Source organism: Barbus barbus (genome assembly GCF_936440315.1).
Source record: "Barbus barbus genome assembly, chromosome: 42".
Taxonomy (NCBI): Eukaryota; Metazoa; Chordata; class Actinopteri; order Cypriniformes; family Cyprinidae; genus Barbus; species Barbus barbus.
The window spans coordinates 14,591,689-14,608,780 of NC_136720.1; the positions used below are offsets into that span (position 1 = coordinate 14,591,689).

At 33.9% G+C, this 17,092-nt stretch overlaps 1 protein-coding gene across 2 annotated transcripts in view; it reads left to right on the plus strand.

Annotated features, from left to right (window-relative positions):
- LOC306861267 (myosin-binding protein C, slow-type-like) overlaps positions 1–16,145 on the plus strand; it is a 38,849-nt gene extending 22,704 nt beyond the window's left edge. The window contains exons 13-27 of one of the 2 annotated variants that reach the window (XM_079403451.1): positions 2,731–2,837; positions 2,927–3,063; positions 3,153–3,312; positions 3,390–3,494; positions 3,815–4,003; positions 5,836–5,970; positions 6,061–6,228; positions 6,357–6,445; positions 6,533–6,725; positions 7,341–7,480; positions 7,642–7,801; positions 9,482–9,618; positions 11,084–11,270; positions 12,767–12,806; positions 15,468–16,145. In XM_079403451.1, the coding sequence (XP_079259577.1) occupies positions 2,731–2,837; positions 2,927–3,063; positions 3,153–3,312; positions 3,390–3,494; positions 3,815–4,003; positions 5,836–5,970; positions 6,061–6,228; positions 6,357–6,445; positions 6,533–6,725; positions 7,341–7,480; positions 7,642–7,801; positions 9,482–9,618; positions 11,084–11,270; positions 12,767–12,783 (1,924 nt within the window). In that variant the 3' untranslated portion in view covers positions 12,784–12,806; positions 15,468–16,145. The remainder of the gene's footprint in view (positions 1–2,730; positions 2,838–2,926; positions 3,064–3,152; positions 3,313–3,389; positions 3,495–3,814; positions 4,004–5,835; positions 5,971–6,060; positions 6,229–6,356; positions 6,446–6,532; positions 6,726–7,340; positions 7,481–7,641; positions 7,802–9,481; positions 9,619–11,083; positions 11,271–12,766; positions 12,807–15,467) is intronic. The other variant, XM_079403450.1, reaches the window with a different exon arrangement.
- Positions 16,146–17,092: the final 947 nt, after the last annotated feature.

Genomic DNA, 17,092 nt, shown 5'->3' on the forward strand with positions numbered 1-17,092 from the left:
CACAACACAATGAAATTAGCACAACACAACTGAAACAAGTCACAACACAATGAAATTAGCACAACACAATTGAAACAAGCCACAACACAATGAAATTAGCACAACACAACTGAAACAAGTCACAACACAATGAAATTAGCACAACACAACTGAAACAAGTCACAACACAATGAAATTAGCACAACACAACTGAAACAAGTCACAACACAACGAAATTAGCACAACACAACTGAAACAAGTCACAACACAACGAAATTAGTACAACACAACTGAAACAAGTCACAACACAACGAAATTAGCACAACACAACTGAAACAAGTCACAACACAACGAAATTAGCACAACACAACTGAAACAAGTCACAACACAACGATATTAGCACAACACAACTGAAACAAGTCACAACACAACGAAATTAGCACAACACAACTGAAACAAGTCACAACACAACGATATTAGCACAACACAATTGAAACAAGCCACAACACAATGAAATTAGCACAACACAACTGAAACAAGTCACAACACAATGATATTAGCACAACACAATTGAAACAAGCCACAACACAATGAAATTAGCACAACACAACTGAAACAAGTCACAACACAATGAAATTAGTACAACACAACTGAAACAAGTCACAACACAATGAAATTAGTACAACACAACTGAAACAAGTCACAACACAATGAAATTAGCACAACACAACTGAAACAAGTCACAACACAACGAAATTAGCACAACACAACTGAAACAAGTCACAACACAATGAAATTAGCACAACACAACTGAAACAAGTCACAACACAACGAAATTAGCACAACACAACTGAAACAAGTCACAACACAACGAAATTAGCACAACACAACTGAAACAAGTCACAACACAATGAAATTAGCACAACACAACTGAAACAAGTCACAACACAATGAAATTAGCACAACACAACTGAAACAAGTCACAACACAACGAAATTAGCACAACACAACTGAAACAAGTCACAACACAACGAAATTAGCACAACACAACTGAAACAAGTCACAACACAATGAAATTAGCACAACACAACTGAAACAAGTCACAACACAATGAAATTAGCACAACACAACTGAAACAAGTCACAACACAACGAAATTAGCACAACACAACTGAAACAAGTCACAACACAATGAAATTAGTACAACACAACTGAAACAAGTCACAACACAATGAAATTAGTACAACACAACTGAAACAAGTCACAACACAATGAAATTAGCACAACACAACTGAAACAAGTCACAACACAACGAAATTAGCACAACACAACTGAAACAAGTCACAACACAATGATATTAGCACAACACAATTGAAACAAGCCACAACACAACGAAATTAGCACAACACAACTGAAACAAGTCACAACACAATGATATTAGCACAACACAATTGAAACAAGCCACAACACAATGAAATTAGCACAACACAACTGAAACAAGTCACAACACAATGAAATTAGCACAACACAATTGAATCAAGTCACAACACAATGAAATTAGCACAACACAATGAAATTAGCACAACAGAATTAGCACAATACAATTGAAACAAGCCACAACACAATGAAATTAGCACAACACAACTGAAACAAGTCACAACACAATGAAATTAGCACAACACAATTGAAACAAGCCACAACACAATGAAATTAGCACAACACAACTGAAACAAGTCACAACACAATGAAATTAGCACAACACAACTGAAACAAGTCACAACACAATGAAATTAGCACAACACAACTGAAACAAGTCACAACACAATGAAATTAGCACAACACAACTGAAACAAGTCACAACACAATGAAATTAGCACAACACAACTGAAACAAGTCACAACACAATGAAATTAGCACAACACAACTGAAACAAGTCACAACACAACGAAATTAGCACAACACAACTGAAACAAGTCACAACACAACGAAATTAGCACAACACAACTGAAACAAGTCACAACACAACGAAATTAGCACAACACAACTGAAACAAGCCACAACACAATGAAATTAGCACAACACAACTGAAACAAGCCACAACACAATTAGCACAACACAACTGAAACAAGCCACAACACAACGAAATTAGCACAACACAACTGAAACAAGCCACAACACAATGAAATTAGCACAACACAATTGAAACAAGCCACAACACAATGAAATTAGCACAACACAACTGAAACAAGTCACAACACAACGAAATTAGCACAACACAACTGAAACAAGTCACAACACAACGAAATTAGCACAACACAACTGAAACAAGTCACAACACAACGAAATTAGCACAACACAACTGAAACAAGTCACAACACAACGAAATTAGCACAACACAACTGAAACAAGTCACAACACAACGAAATTAGCACAACACATCTGAAACAAGTCACAGCACAATGAAATTAGCACAACACAATTGAAACAAGCCACAACACAATGAAATTAGTCCTATTTGTTGTGTTGTGGAGATTTCGTTGTGTTGTGCACTACCTGGCCACCATATCATCAATTGGACTTCTCTGAATTTTACTTCTCGCAACCCAGAATTGAGGAAAAAAGTCAGATTTGTAATATATAAGTTGTGAGAAAAATTGTGAGATAAAAAGACACAATTATTTTTTATTATTCTGTGGTGGAAATGGGCTTCCATAGATTTATTTTTGATTTGTGCTTTCTTTTCAACTTACAGGAATCACAGCCTTGACATTGAGAGCTCCACTATTAATGATGCCGGCGACTATACCTTTGTTCCTGAGGGATACACACAGACGCTGTCTGCCAAAGTGCACATCATAGGTACAGCAACAATCCAAAAGTTCTTTAATGCATATCATATTTATGCTAATAAGCTCTCTGAAAGAATGCCATTTGGATCAACTCTGCAGACCCTCCCAGGGTGCATTTAGAGGCACTGAATGTCCAGGACAACACGGTGACCATTGTGGCTGGAAACAAACTCCGCCTGGAGATCCCTATTAGTGGAGAACCGGCACCCAGAGTCGTGTGGATGAAGGGAGAACGGGTGAGTAGAGAGGAGTACAAAAATGACGACTGAAGAAAAAATTGAAATATATAACACCTGGATTAAACTGGACTCATGGGTTGTTTCAGGTCATCCTTGACTCAGGAAATCGTGTTCGCGCAGAGACATTTGCAGACCACACCTGCCTCACTATTGATATTGCAGAAAGAGAAGATACCGGAAACTACAAGATCGTCCTTCAGAACGAAGCTGGAGAGGACACAGCTAGTGTTAAAATCAAAGTTGTAGGTAAGACACTTTACCCTGAAAACAATGTTTGTTTGGGTGACGGCACTGTAAATCGTACAATATTTTGCTTTATGTAGATATCCCAGATCCCCCTGAGGCTCCTCTGGTTACTGATGTGGGTGGAGATTGGTGCACTATGACATGGGAGCCGCCACGCTATGATGGTGGTTCCCCCATCCTTGGTAAATCAACTTCACATGATCCTTCGGAACTCAGTCTAATATGCTGATTTGGTGTTCAAGAAACCTTTCTTATTACTATTGTTATTAAAAAATGGATGTGCTACAGAATATTTTTGTGGACATTTTTTTTCTGGATTCTTTGAAAAATAAGAAGTTTAAATTAACAGCATTTATTTGAAAAATAAATCCTTTGTAACAATACAAATCTTTGCTGTCACTTTTGAAAAATGTAATAAATTATTTTTTTAATTTTTTTTAAACAACAACTTTGGAATCATCGATCACATTGTGATAAATCAAATTTTGTTGACATAACACAGGATACTTCATTGAGCGAAAGAAGAAACAGAGCTCTCGATGGATGAGGCTGAACTTCGACCTTTGCAAAGAGACCACCTTCGAGCCAAAAAAGATGATTGAAGGTGTGCCATACGAGGTGCGAATCTTTGCGGTTAACGCTATCGGTGTCTCCAAACCCAGTGAACCCTCCAAACCTTTCATTCCCCTGGGTGAGTACACCAGTGGCCCATCTGAATTATCAATGGGATTTTGTGTCTCTTCAAATCAGTTATGTCATGAGTGCTGTGTCTATTATGTAACATAACACACAGCATGATAATTTACGCATATCCCATTAAGAGAGACAAAGACACTGCAGAGACACCAGAGCTTTTCCGTTCCCTTTCGGGTTCCTATGTAACAGGTGTTGATGTGCTAACACCAGCATCCAAAACATTCGGTCTGTGACCTCCACAGGACAGGCCTGAGATTTAGAAGATACTGAGTACGACTTTATAATAGCTGCCAAACCATCTGTGGATTATAATGTTATGAGATCAGACGCAGTCTCTGCTTCAGTCACAGCTAAGACATGAAGAGTTGCGTGAGAATAGAAGAGTCCAGACTAATGAGAAACCCTAGTGAAACTCATGACATACCAGTGAGATATGAGAGATCTTCTCTCACGTGTGTTTGTGTTCGGGGGTACACATGTGTGGCCATCATTGTATGGTTAAAGGAATAGTCATTTTATCTATTTTTATTAATAGTCATAAAGAATTTGTGTGTGTGTGTGTGTGTTTCAGGGGAAATAATTTGTAATATTAGTAAATAATGAACAAATAAAGAACAAGAAGGAATTATAAATTGGATAAATTGTTCCTTCAATCAGAAAGATCTAAAGCTTGATCAAATAATGTAGGGTCACAGTGGCAGTAGTGTAACGCATAGATTTTATAGATTCTTCAGTGTACATTAAAAACTTTTGAATGTGGGAATCAAGCTTTTTTTAATCAAAATAAATAGAGAAAACAAATAGAAACCATCAATTGAAATATTTATTTTTATGGATTGAGAACAAATTATGGGAAATATTGGCTGTAAAAATTAAGTAACTAATTATTATATCAGAATCAGAATCAGAAAGAGCTTTTATTGCCAAGCATACTTGCGCATACAAGGAATTTGTTTCAGCGTCATAAGCTTCCAGTTCACAGAGACATCAATGACACACAGACAATAAAATTAAGATGAGAATAAAAAATACACATATGTAAATATAAATAAACAAAAAATGAAAAAGAAAAATAATTGAAATTGTATATACACTTGTGCTATAGATGATAGAATGGGAATATTATATTATAATATATTAATATATATTATATTATTCAAAATAAACAGAGAAAAAATATATAGAAAAAAATTAATTTATGCATCTAAGAGTAAACCTGAGAAATATATATTTTGCAGTTATTTCAGAACAAATTCTGCAAAAGATATTGTCTGAAAAAATTCAGAAACACTTATTATTACACTTGTTCATATAAACAGATGAAAAAACAAGAATTAACATCTAAGGATGCATTTAAACAATGTCTTGAGAGTTTATCAAACACCTGAATGTGGGAATCAAGTTTTAATGAACAAAACTGAGAAAAAAAATATTAATGATACATTTGAAATATATATGTTTAAAGTTTTAGATTATGCAAAGATATTGTGTGAATACATGTAGTAAAACTAATTATTACACAATTAAAAAAATAAAAAGAAAAAATGCAGAAAGAAATTAAGCATAAGGCTGAATAAAAAAAAATAATAAAAAAAAGAAATTATGCAAAGACTATTAACTGTAAAAAACATTGAGACTTACAACATTTATCAAAAGTAAATAGGGAAAAATAAAAATAGGAAATTATATATCTAAGGATACATTTAAACATTTTTTTTACACTAGTTATTTTACAATAAATTTTGTTTTATGTTTAGAAAATGAACTGAAAATATGACAAAATATTCAGCAACACTAATCACTACCTTCATTTAATACATTCACTAGCTGTGACCAGTGAACCTACAATGCTGGTGGTGGATGACGTTACAGATAACACAGTGACCATGAAGTGGAGACCCCCAGACACCATCGGTGCCGCTGGACTTGATGGCTACCAAGTTGAATACTGCATCGAAGGAAGTAAGACTATAAACATATGCTTTGCATAAGTTGTTCTCCACTGGTGGGTGTTCATGTGTTTTTGTGCTTATGCAATACTCTATTTGACAGCTGATGAATGGATACTTGCTAATAAAGAGCTGACTGAAAAAACGAGGTACACTATAACCGGTCTGCCAGTGGAGGCCAAGATCTTGGTGCGTGTCAAGGCCATAAATGCTGCTGGGGCCAGTCCACCACGCACAACCCAACACTCCATACTAGTCAAAGAGGTTATCGGTGAGAGCCTGCTGCCACATTTCACAATTTAAACTAATAGCATATATAATTTACATTAATAGTAATTATTTATGGTTATACAGATGTTTTCAGCTTGTTCTGGTTATGCTCTCTTGTTTGTTTGGCAGAGCCTCCTAAGATTCGCATACCTCGACACTTGAAGCAGACGTACATTCGAAAGGTTGGCGAAGTCGTCAACCTCGTCGTGCCATTTGTGGTGAGCCAACAGATCATGATGATAAACCCTCTCATGAATTCCTCCTCTCACAAAAGAAAACTTCAAAATGTTTTTTGTTTTTTCTAGGGTAAACCAAGGCCAAAAGTCAACTGGTTGAAGGAGGGTCAGCCGATTGAACAAACCATCAGCATTCGCAACTCAGATTGTGACAGCATCATGTTCATCCGCAAAGCTGAGCGCAAACACTCTGGAAAATACGAACTGAGTGTACAAGTGGAGAATCATATCGACACGGCCATGCTGGACATCCAGATAGTCGGTTAGTTAAGGAAAATGCAAAAAAAAAAAAAAAAAGTAAACTGTTTTGAAAGGAAAGTCTTCATAAGTCTGTAATATTGACAGTGTTTTTTAGTATAATTCATATAACGTTGTTGTGTTATTTATACTTTGAGTGAGCTTTTTTTCAGTTTTTATTTTGATTTAAATTTAAGTTTTAGTCATTTTGTTATGTGCTTTTGTCATTTTTATTTTTTTTATAAAATTTGAAAGAATTTCTTTCAGTTTTTGAAGCAATTTTAGAATTTTAAATTAAACTTATTTTAAGTTCATTGTCAAGGTGACATTTCTAATTTATTTAACAAATATCGGATATTTACATAAATATTCATATTTATATAACATTTATTCATTTAACAGTGTTTCAGATTAATTTCAATTATGAAACAATGTTTAAGTTTTAGTTAACAATACCAACACTGCTAAATGTTAAATATATTGTGCTAATGCTAGAAATATTGCTATTAATGCTAAAGTATTAATAAGAAATATATATTTAAAATATAATTCTAAGAAATACATGAAGTAAAGCTAACCTAAGTCCACCATGTTCTCCATCGAAGCACCATTGAACATTTTCTTTTGCTGCCTGTCCCAGATCTTCCAGGCCCACCACAGGCTGTAAAGATCGAAGAAGTCTGGGGGAATAATGTAGCACTTGACTGGAACCCACCCAAGGACAACGGCAATGCTCCCATAATCGGCTACACCATCCAGAAAGCTGATAAAAAGACAATGGTCTGAAAAAACCTTCACTGTACTTCTATGATACTCATATTTAACACAGATTTCAAACATATATATTCTGCTGTTTTTCCAATAATGTAACTTTTTTGTAATGTAGTAGTTTTAAGTTTTAAGAGGACAAAAAGACTGATTAGCATGTGTGTGTGTCACAGGAGTGGTACACATGTATAGAGCACTACCATCGTACCTGCATCACAATCTCAGATCTGGTGGTCGGTAATGAGTATTTCTTCAGGATCTACTCAGAGAACATGGTGGGCTTAAGTGAAAGTGCCACTGCCACTAAAGACAGTGCTTTGATCGTGAAAGAAGGTAAGGCTCTGCTCCGCTCTACTACTCTGTAAATTAACTGCTTGTCTAAATACTTTTCCATGCATTTTGGTTTGTTTTTTGTTTTTTAATGGAATACCACTTATATAATGTCTGGGTATCCTGAGAATTAAACTATGACAGCACGGTAAACGGCAAAATAGAATCTGTGCATTTTAGCCAATCATAAAACTTGCCCACTTCCAACCTCAGCCAATGGTGTGTATTTGGGGCGGGACTACTGGAGGGAGTGTTTCTGCATTCCTGTTGCTGGTATGGTATTCACAATGTCAAAACAAAACAAAATAAACCTTAAATGCACTAAGTTGATCTGGATAAAACTATCTACCAAAAGAATGAATGGAAATTAAAACAATCCTTTATTTTTGGTGCTTTTGCTTCTGGTGCAGAAATCACTTACAGCAGTTTTCTTAAGCCTAACAAATTAGCTTTTTAGTACTAATTTAGGCCTGGCTGATGTGGAACTGCATTATGTTTTTTTTTTTTTTTTTTTATATCTGAGAAATCACAGGGGAGTTTACAGCCTTTGTACCTGAGGGCTGATGTCCTAATTAACACTAATTTACTAATCAACATCCTGCTTGGTGTGTCTTTATATATTTAGTCAGGCTTTTAATTGAAATGCATGTCCCTGGACATGGTGCAATGAAGGGTTGTTTAGTCCTGCTCCTTAAAGTGAAGGCTTTGTCCCAATATGAATAGGTATATTGCACTAAAAGCATGTATGTTGACGTGTCCTTCTAAATATTCAATATCTTTGAATGTTTAGAAGGACAGGATCTTGATATCACAGGCCCTCTTGCTACACACCGCTAGCTAAATTCACAGCCTCAAATCCTCACTTAAAAAACTCTCACTGTGTTTTGTACAATTTGTGTAAAGTCTGGTGGGGGATATTGGCTTCTTAGCACAAATGCACACTTCAGAATCCAACAGAACTATTAACATACTACTGTAGATTTGGCACTAGTGTTGCTATTGTTAATAAAACTATAAAAAAAAAAAAAAAATCAATTGGAATGAAGCAGAAACAATATAAAATATAAATAAATTATAAAAAATTAAACTAAATTTGAAATTAAAAATGAAAACAAAAATAAAAAGGAATTAATAAAAACTATAATAGTTTATAAATAAGGCTAAAACAACAATATTGGTAAACACTAATTCTAGTCTTATGTAGATTAGGACACATTCCTGCAGAGTTTGCATATCAACTAAACAAGGCTAATCAAGGTTTGGAGTTTGAGCAGGATTGCGCACCTGGTGTAAAGTCTGAGTTTTGACTCAAGGGACCTTTAAAGGCTTTACTGGAATGTTAAAGGTATGATCTGCAATTTGTAGTAACTTCACAAATTTGATACTTGTGCCTGATTTGTCTACATAGACTCTCCCTATAAGCTACAAACACAAAGATTTGTTTATTTTCCACAAATTACCAGAGAGACAATAACCAAGTGCAGATTATATCTTTAACAGACTGTGTGTCACACTTTGCCAATGCTGATGATAAATGTTGTCTCTTCCTCATCACATAAGGGAAATTCCCCCATGATACAGCTCACGGCTCGTATCATGCAAAGTCCCACTTTCCCTTCCCCTCTCACTCTTCCTCCTCCTCCTCTTCCTCTCGCACTTTCTCTCACTTTCACTCTCAATCAGGCTTGCATCTGAAAATCCCAGAGTATAATGACCGTGACTTCACCGAGCCACCCGCTTTCACTCAGCCGCTTATCAACACCTTCGCCATTGCTGGGTACAACGCCACCCTAAACTGCAGCGTGCGCGCCAATCCTCGGGTAGGTGACTGACAGGACACTCTACTAGAAAGCTATTTCAAATGTGTTCTTTTGCCTCATGATTTTAAATATAGCCTGTTTGAATTATATAATATCGCCAAAAATGACATAAAATGTTATTTTAGTTGAGGACTTGGATGGATGAATGGATGCTTCGTGTGATCTACACTACCTATTGTGAAATATTATTCCAAATTTAAAATAAAATTTCTGTTTGAATATATTTAAAATGTAATTTATTCCTGTGATGACAAAGCTGAATTTTCAGCAGCCATTACTCACATGATCCTATTATGTGATATGATATTCTAATATGGTGATTTGGTGCTCAAAGAACTTTTCTTATTAATAATATTAATGTTTTTGTGGAAACCATGATACATTTTGTTTCAGGATTCTGTGATGAATTGAAAGCATTTATATAAAATAGAAATCTTTTGAAAAAATGTTTTAAGAAACTTTACTGTCACTTTTGGTCAACTTAATGTGTCCTTGCTAAATAAAAGCATTTATTACTGAAAACAAGTCTTTATTCAAAGCAAATGATCTGTGCTAGTGAATATTGCATAAGTCTTTGTATAAATGAAACATCAATATTTTTTTTGATTGTTTCCATTTAAGCTGCATTTTTAAAATACTTTATTTTTAAGGATTTTTCAAAGTTAAAGTATTCTTCATTTCGTATTACACACATAGGCAGAAAGAAGAAGAAAAGGAAATCAAGTCAAATAATAACAATATAAATAATGTTAAAATAAAATAATAATAGATAAATAAAAAATAAATAAAACAATTATGATGATGATATTAAGGAATATTTGGTCCAGTAATTTAAGCTGCATTTTAACTGCAAAGTTTAAAACCCTCATTTTTAGCTCAACGTTGATTTACATATGAGTACGCAATCTTTCACAGACACATTAGGATGTATTCATTAGCATTCAAATGCAACATGGTCACATGAGTTTCTGACAACCTCTGAATATAATTTGAGTAATCGGATCACAGGGTCAAAGAAACTCAATCCTTGCTAAGTGATCTGAAGTGCAGATAAAAGGGGCTAAAATGACATATATTGAAAAACAATATGCATGAATGTCTAAGTACCCATGAAAACCTATTGGCTGACACAAGGTTCTGATGCATATCTCTCTGGTTCTTTCAAGTTCTGAGAAAGTCTTTGATTCTGCCTGGCTCCAACCATGTGCTCATAGCTTTACACCTGTATTTAGCTCTTTGTGGCCTGACCTGCGAGTGTCCCAATGGGCTTAACAGCACCTGCTAGTTATAATCTTTGAGCATATTGCCTTTCTGTCACTCAATACTCTACTGCAGCTATATGTGAGAAGAGTAGCAGTTTTCACTCCACGTGTTTGATAGATTGATGTTGCTTTGGTTCCTCTTCACCAGTAATGTTATCTGTTGTTTACCGTGTTCTCATACTTTACTCCATTACTGCTCACAGCCTAAAGTAATCTGGATGAAAAACAAGATTACCATCATAGATGACCCACGTTACCGCATGTTCAGCAACCAGGGTGTGTGTACGCTTGAGATCCGCAAGCCCAGCCCGTTTGACGGAGGTGTTTACACCTGCAAGGCTGTCAATGACCTCGGAGAGGCTCAGGTGGACTGCAAACTAGAGGTCAAAGGTTAGTCTGTGTATTAAAATGATCATCTGTGGAGTTCAGATCCAACCCTGATCAAACACACCTTTTTGTAATAATCAAGTGCTTCTGAGGATAATAATTACCTGATTCATTTGTGTTTGATCTGGGTTGGAGATTAACTTTCTAGGAAGGTAGATCTGCAGAAACAGGATTGGGCACCCCTGCTTTATGAGGATGTACTGTGTTGCTAATTAACTGCTTCAGTATAGCATATTATACTTGATTTGAAGTGGAATAACCTGCCAAGAGTTGCTTACCGACCTACACACTGTATTTACTGGCAACCAACCAATTAATATGCGCAAGATCTTTTTTGATTGGTAAAATGAGCATTCTCAATGTCTTCTGAGGATTTCCTGGGTAAGTATAGGGAAGCCATATGGTAAAAGATTCAGTGCTCTTTATCTATTCCTTTCATTTATATTTATTCGATGTATCATACTTTTTGTTGATATTCTTCACTTTTTATAGTGTTACTGTACAGCTTTTTGTCATATTTTGTTTCTACAACAAACAAAGCCTTCATTATGGCAAGACTCTATTGTTTCTTACATTAGACAATATGCCAGCATAGCAATTAAACAATATAAATACTTAAGTAATTCATTTATAATATTAAAATATATTATTACTAAGGCTCTCAATCAAAGTATTTAATTACAATCTTATTAACATTTAATTAATGCACTCACAATAATTCAGTTTTTGAGCATTAATGAGAATAAAATCTTACCAAAAAAAGGCTAAAGATCATATCAGGCTGATTTAATAAAAAAATAAGAAGAATAATAAGAAACTATAAAAATATCTCTCAATCCGTTATCATGTCCAATAAAATAAATGCCATTAATAATAAATGCTATGTTAATTCCATTTACATTTGAAGCTATTTTGAGCTATTGATCTCTACCTTTAAATATGTATTTATTTTTTATTAAAATATTATACAAATAAAAATGTAAGATAGATACAGTAGATACATTTAGATATTTTTTTCCGTCTCCAGACACATTTATACATTGTGTGCAGCCATGATCTTTTTGCAAGACCTCTCTCAACAAAATATGACCATTTCAGTATGTTGTTATTCTGGCATAACTAGCATAAACTGAGAATTTGCAACAGCATGCAGCAAATCCAAAGCAATTTCATTTTATCACTGCCACTGGACCACACATCCCATGATGCAACAGACTGCAGAAGCACACAGTAACATTGTTTAACAGGTCTGTGAAAAATCCTGGACCTGATAAAATCTATGATTACATACCAATGTTTGCATTTTGTATCATGTGCTGACATGTTTTCATACTCTGTCATACATTGCCATATTGCTGTTTCCCTCTCGGTAGACTGTGGTATGTCCTTTAACTCCTTCATGTTAAATCTGTAATGACTAAGTCAGAGATGTACCCTGAGGCACATATAACTCCCTCATGTAAACTTTGGGTTTAATCCGTATTTTCTTTTCTCCCCAGCCATCACTCAGGAATAGTTACTGTGTTGTTCTCATTCAAGGTAAGCTTTCATATGGTTTCGGGCATATGAAGCTTATTTTTCATTCATTCTGCATCCCTTAGCTGCCAGTAATCCTGCTTTTGCTCTTTGCTGGTGTGTAATGCCCTAAAATTCAAGAATATTATATTTCTGACTCAAGAATGTTTTACAGGATTCTACAAGAACTCCAAGAAACAGTTTAAATTTAAACTGCTATATCCATACAGAATTTATACTGTGCATGCTTTTGACAAAGTCAACCAGTATTGGGGAATATTACAATATTGCGCTACACTGTAAAAAAAAAAAGAAAAAAAGTTGAGCCAACTTAAAATTTTAAGGCAACCAGCTTCAGCAGATTTTTGAGTTCTTTCAACTTATTTTTGTAGGGGATTCTCAACTTTTTGTTGTATAAACTTAAAATAACAAGTTGAGAAAACTCAAAAATCTGCTGAAGCTGGTTGCCTTAAAATTTTAAGTTGGCTCAACTTTTTTTCTGTTTTTTTTTACAGTCACTCTTTATAAAAACTCATTATGAATATGTGCTAAATTACTTTTTTGTTACTTTTTCTCAACAGCATCTAACTGAGACTCTTTTCTTCTCCAGAATGGAAGCTCTATGCTTGGCTTGCAGCCATTTTTACACTGGAAATGCTACTTTATGATGTGCTACTTTAAGTGTTTGTGTCCCCAAACATAATTTGCATGCAATGACATGCAGACTATACCACAAAAGGACTTTTTATTTTTATTTACCAGCATTATTTTGAAGTTTTAAAACCATAAATCTTGGTGTAGGTGAAAAAAATGTTGCACTCTGTACGTCAAGGAAGCATGAAAGATCAATATCCAACATGCACACACATATTACAACAAACAAAAATACTTGTGCGCCTTATATCCCTATTCCACCCAATATGGGTAAAAGGGGAGAATTCAAATGTAAATTAATGTGAATTAATTAATTGACAATATAAATGTAACAAGTAACATGATACTTTACTTGTTACATATAAAAATGTTTAATGCATGGTTAAACCAGATTGTAAAGTTAAAACCTAGCAATTTTAGAAAAAACTATCACAAAATGGGATGAGGTATCTCTTTCCTTTGAGATCAAGCAGTCAGATTCAAAACAAAGTCAAGACTAGCATCCCTGCTCAAGAAACACTCAACTCTGATGTATTATTTATTTCTGCAAATGCTTCCACTGGTAATATATGCTTTGTATATTTATAACGGTGGTCATATTGCATAATGCAGTCTAATTTAGAGCACATTCAACTGCCCATGCAGCTCAACATGCTACAGCAAGCAATGAAAAGACACGCAACGATGAAATGAGTTATGAGCGCCTCAGTAGTTGCAAAAACTTGCAAGATGATTGTACTCACTGCCTCAACATTTGTGCTGCACCTGCCGAACACTGACAAATTCCTGTCCTGATTTTAATGTTGTCCTTCTCCTCTTTTCCACACTTTTTGTCCATCTCTACCTCTTCTCTCTGAATGGCCTAAAAGGTTTTTGGACATTTAAGTCACACTTAAAAGCTTGAATGTCTTTATATTGGAAAATAACAAACCAACCCTTATAAAAATAAAAATAGTTCACTTAATTGTATTGACTGTGCACTTGTACTGTACTTTTAATCCTAAAAGTATATGTTAAAAAAATACTTATTGATAATATAATAATGAAATAAAAGCCTCTAAAGTGTACTTAAAGAGAGCGTTTCTTAACACAAGTAATTTTTTAAACAGTGCACTTTGTAATTAAACATTTTACTTAAAAGTAGATTTTAATCATTATGTTTTAATAATCGTATGCTGTGCTGTAAAGACGTACACTTATTTTCAAGTGTTGATAACATACTAAAACTCATGTAAACTATTTGGTTATAATTTTTACTGTTGTGTGTTATTCAATATTACATTTAAAGTTAATATATTTTAAATGTACTAAATTGCAGCTTCACAAATGTGTATATTTAAATATATTTAAATTAATAAAAGTTTCAATAGAAATGACATTAAAGAATATTTTGTCAGTACATTCAGTGATATACTTTTATTATATTTCAAAGACAACATATGTAATTATGAAATTATATATAAAGATGTACTTAAGTCTACCAACTTGAGTCAAAAGAGCACAACTAAGTTCAACTAATTGCATTTAATATACATATTTACTATAATGAATTTTAATTTAATGCAAGTAACATGTAATTAAATGTCAGAATACCAGAAAACATTCAGTTTACACTGAAATATATTCTTTGAAAGTATATGTTTTCAATTTTTTATTTGATTTATTAATTTATTTATAGTATGCTAAAAATAATGTTCTTTTTCACAAGAACAGTGATCTTCAAAAAAATTATGTTTGGACTTTTTTTTGGGGGATGTTTGAAGACAGTTCTCCTCAAGTTCACACAGGTGTCTTGGCGAATGCTAGTTTATCTATTATTAAAACATATATTTTTGTGAAGTGTTGTCTTTTCTATGAGTATCACTAGGCAATTTTGTTATATAGTTCAAAGACATTTAGACATTTTTAAATGTGGCTTACATGTCCAAATACTTTCTAGGCTGCTATATGTAATGAAGAACAAATACATATTAAAAAATGTCATTGTTTTCAGTGTCACCACTCTGACAGTCTATCTTTCCCCTTTTTCAGGAGGTTTTACGTTCTTTGAGCTGATGAAGCGAGGCGTTCCCTTACACCTCATTGATAAGTACATGAACGAGTCTAAGACCTCTGAGAAGTCAGAGTCAGAGAAGAAAGGATCCATCTGAGGGCTGACTCACCCAATGCTTACCCAGAAATTCCTGTCACTACTACAAATAATGGCACATGTGTCTAAACTTTGGCATGGTATGCTGTGTTCAGACATGGATAGTTCCAGAAAACTCTGCATCTGTCACTGCGATCATGTAAAGCTATGTTTTAAGAAATGCCACTGGAAATTGCATGACTTCAGTAAACTGGATGGTTGCTTCAAAATATATCACAAATAGAAATTTTATTGTGGAAAATCTAGAGCAGTCAGTTACAGATATGGCAATGTGGTTCATTTATGTTTTTCTGGGTTTGAAAGACAAGTGTGGTCCGAAATGAGCACAAGTCTGGGTTTTGCTGTTTCTGTCTTTATTTTCTTTTCTTGTTTGATTTCCCCCTGAGTTTTTAATGAATGTACTGAAATCCACTTAGATATGCAATATCAATACTGTGCAACTATCATCAGACATGAGACAAGATCTGAACGTTACAGAAAATGTTGCATTTGTCTAAGGATACTTGATAGTACAAGCCAATGTTAATTTTAGCATGACAGTTGAATAAATGTCTCTGTATAAAAAACAATGGTTTCTTTTTTGTTTTAAAGAACTATATTATTGATAATACAAAAACACTGTTCTTTGGGCACAAAAGATGTTTGCATACTACATTTCCATCTCCGTCTATATTAATGTTGAAATAATTTCTAAATATATTTTAATAAAAACTAAAACCTATTTTTTTGCGACCTTGCAAGCACTGGAATTTCCATTAGGAATTGCAGTCGAGTTACCTATAAATATTTGTGCACAAATTGGACAGCATTTTAAACAGACATTGTGTCCCAAATGACACTTTATACATTAAATGGTTATTTTGTCATATATGTCTGATGACAGGTTTGTTTTAATTTTAGATTAATTATTTGCATCATCTGGGTATTTGCACTTTTTGTTGGGAATATTTAGCACACTATTTATACTACAAAAGGGCAAAGAGTAGTACAGTAATTGTAATACACCAAAGACTCGTAAAACAGTTATGATATTCAACAAAATTAACGTATAATACAAAGATAAATAAGGACAGTATGGTTTGCCAATGTTCTACCCGATAATGATCTGAAATTAATGAAAACTAATTCAACACTTTTCAGTAAGTTGCTAAAAGCAAAATTTCTCATTTTCATTTACGTCTTTAAGCTTTTCCTCTAATTTTAATTAATATTTTATTTTAGCTTTATTTCAACTATTGGAAACGATTTGAATAGCTTTAGTTTTAGTTAACAATATCTAGACTTCCAGTAATGTAAACCAGAAGGTCAACATCTGGGGCCAGTTGCATGAACATAGTCACTATATCAAGACTGTGTCTTAAGAACTAATTTCACCAACTAGCAATAGACAATCAGTTTTACTATTCATATTCAAATTAGACCAATTTATCTTTTTGTAAATGAATTAAAAAACTTATGACCGGTCTTGAAGAAAAAATTAAATAGATGAAAATAACTTTTTAAGACT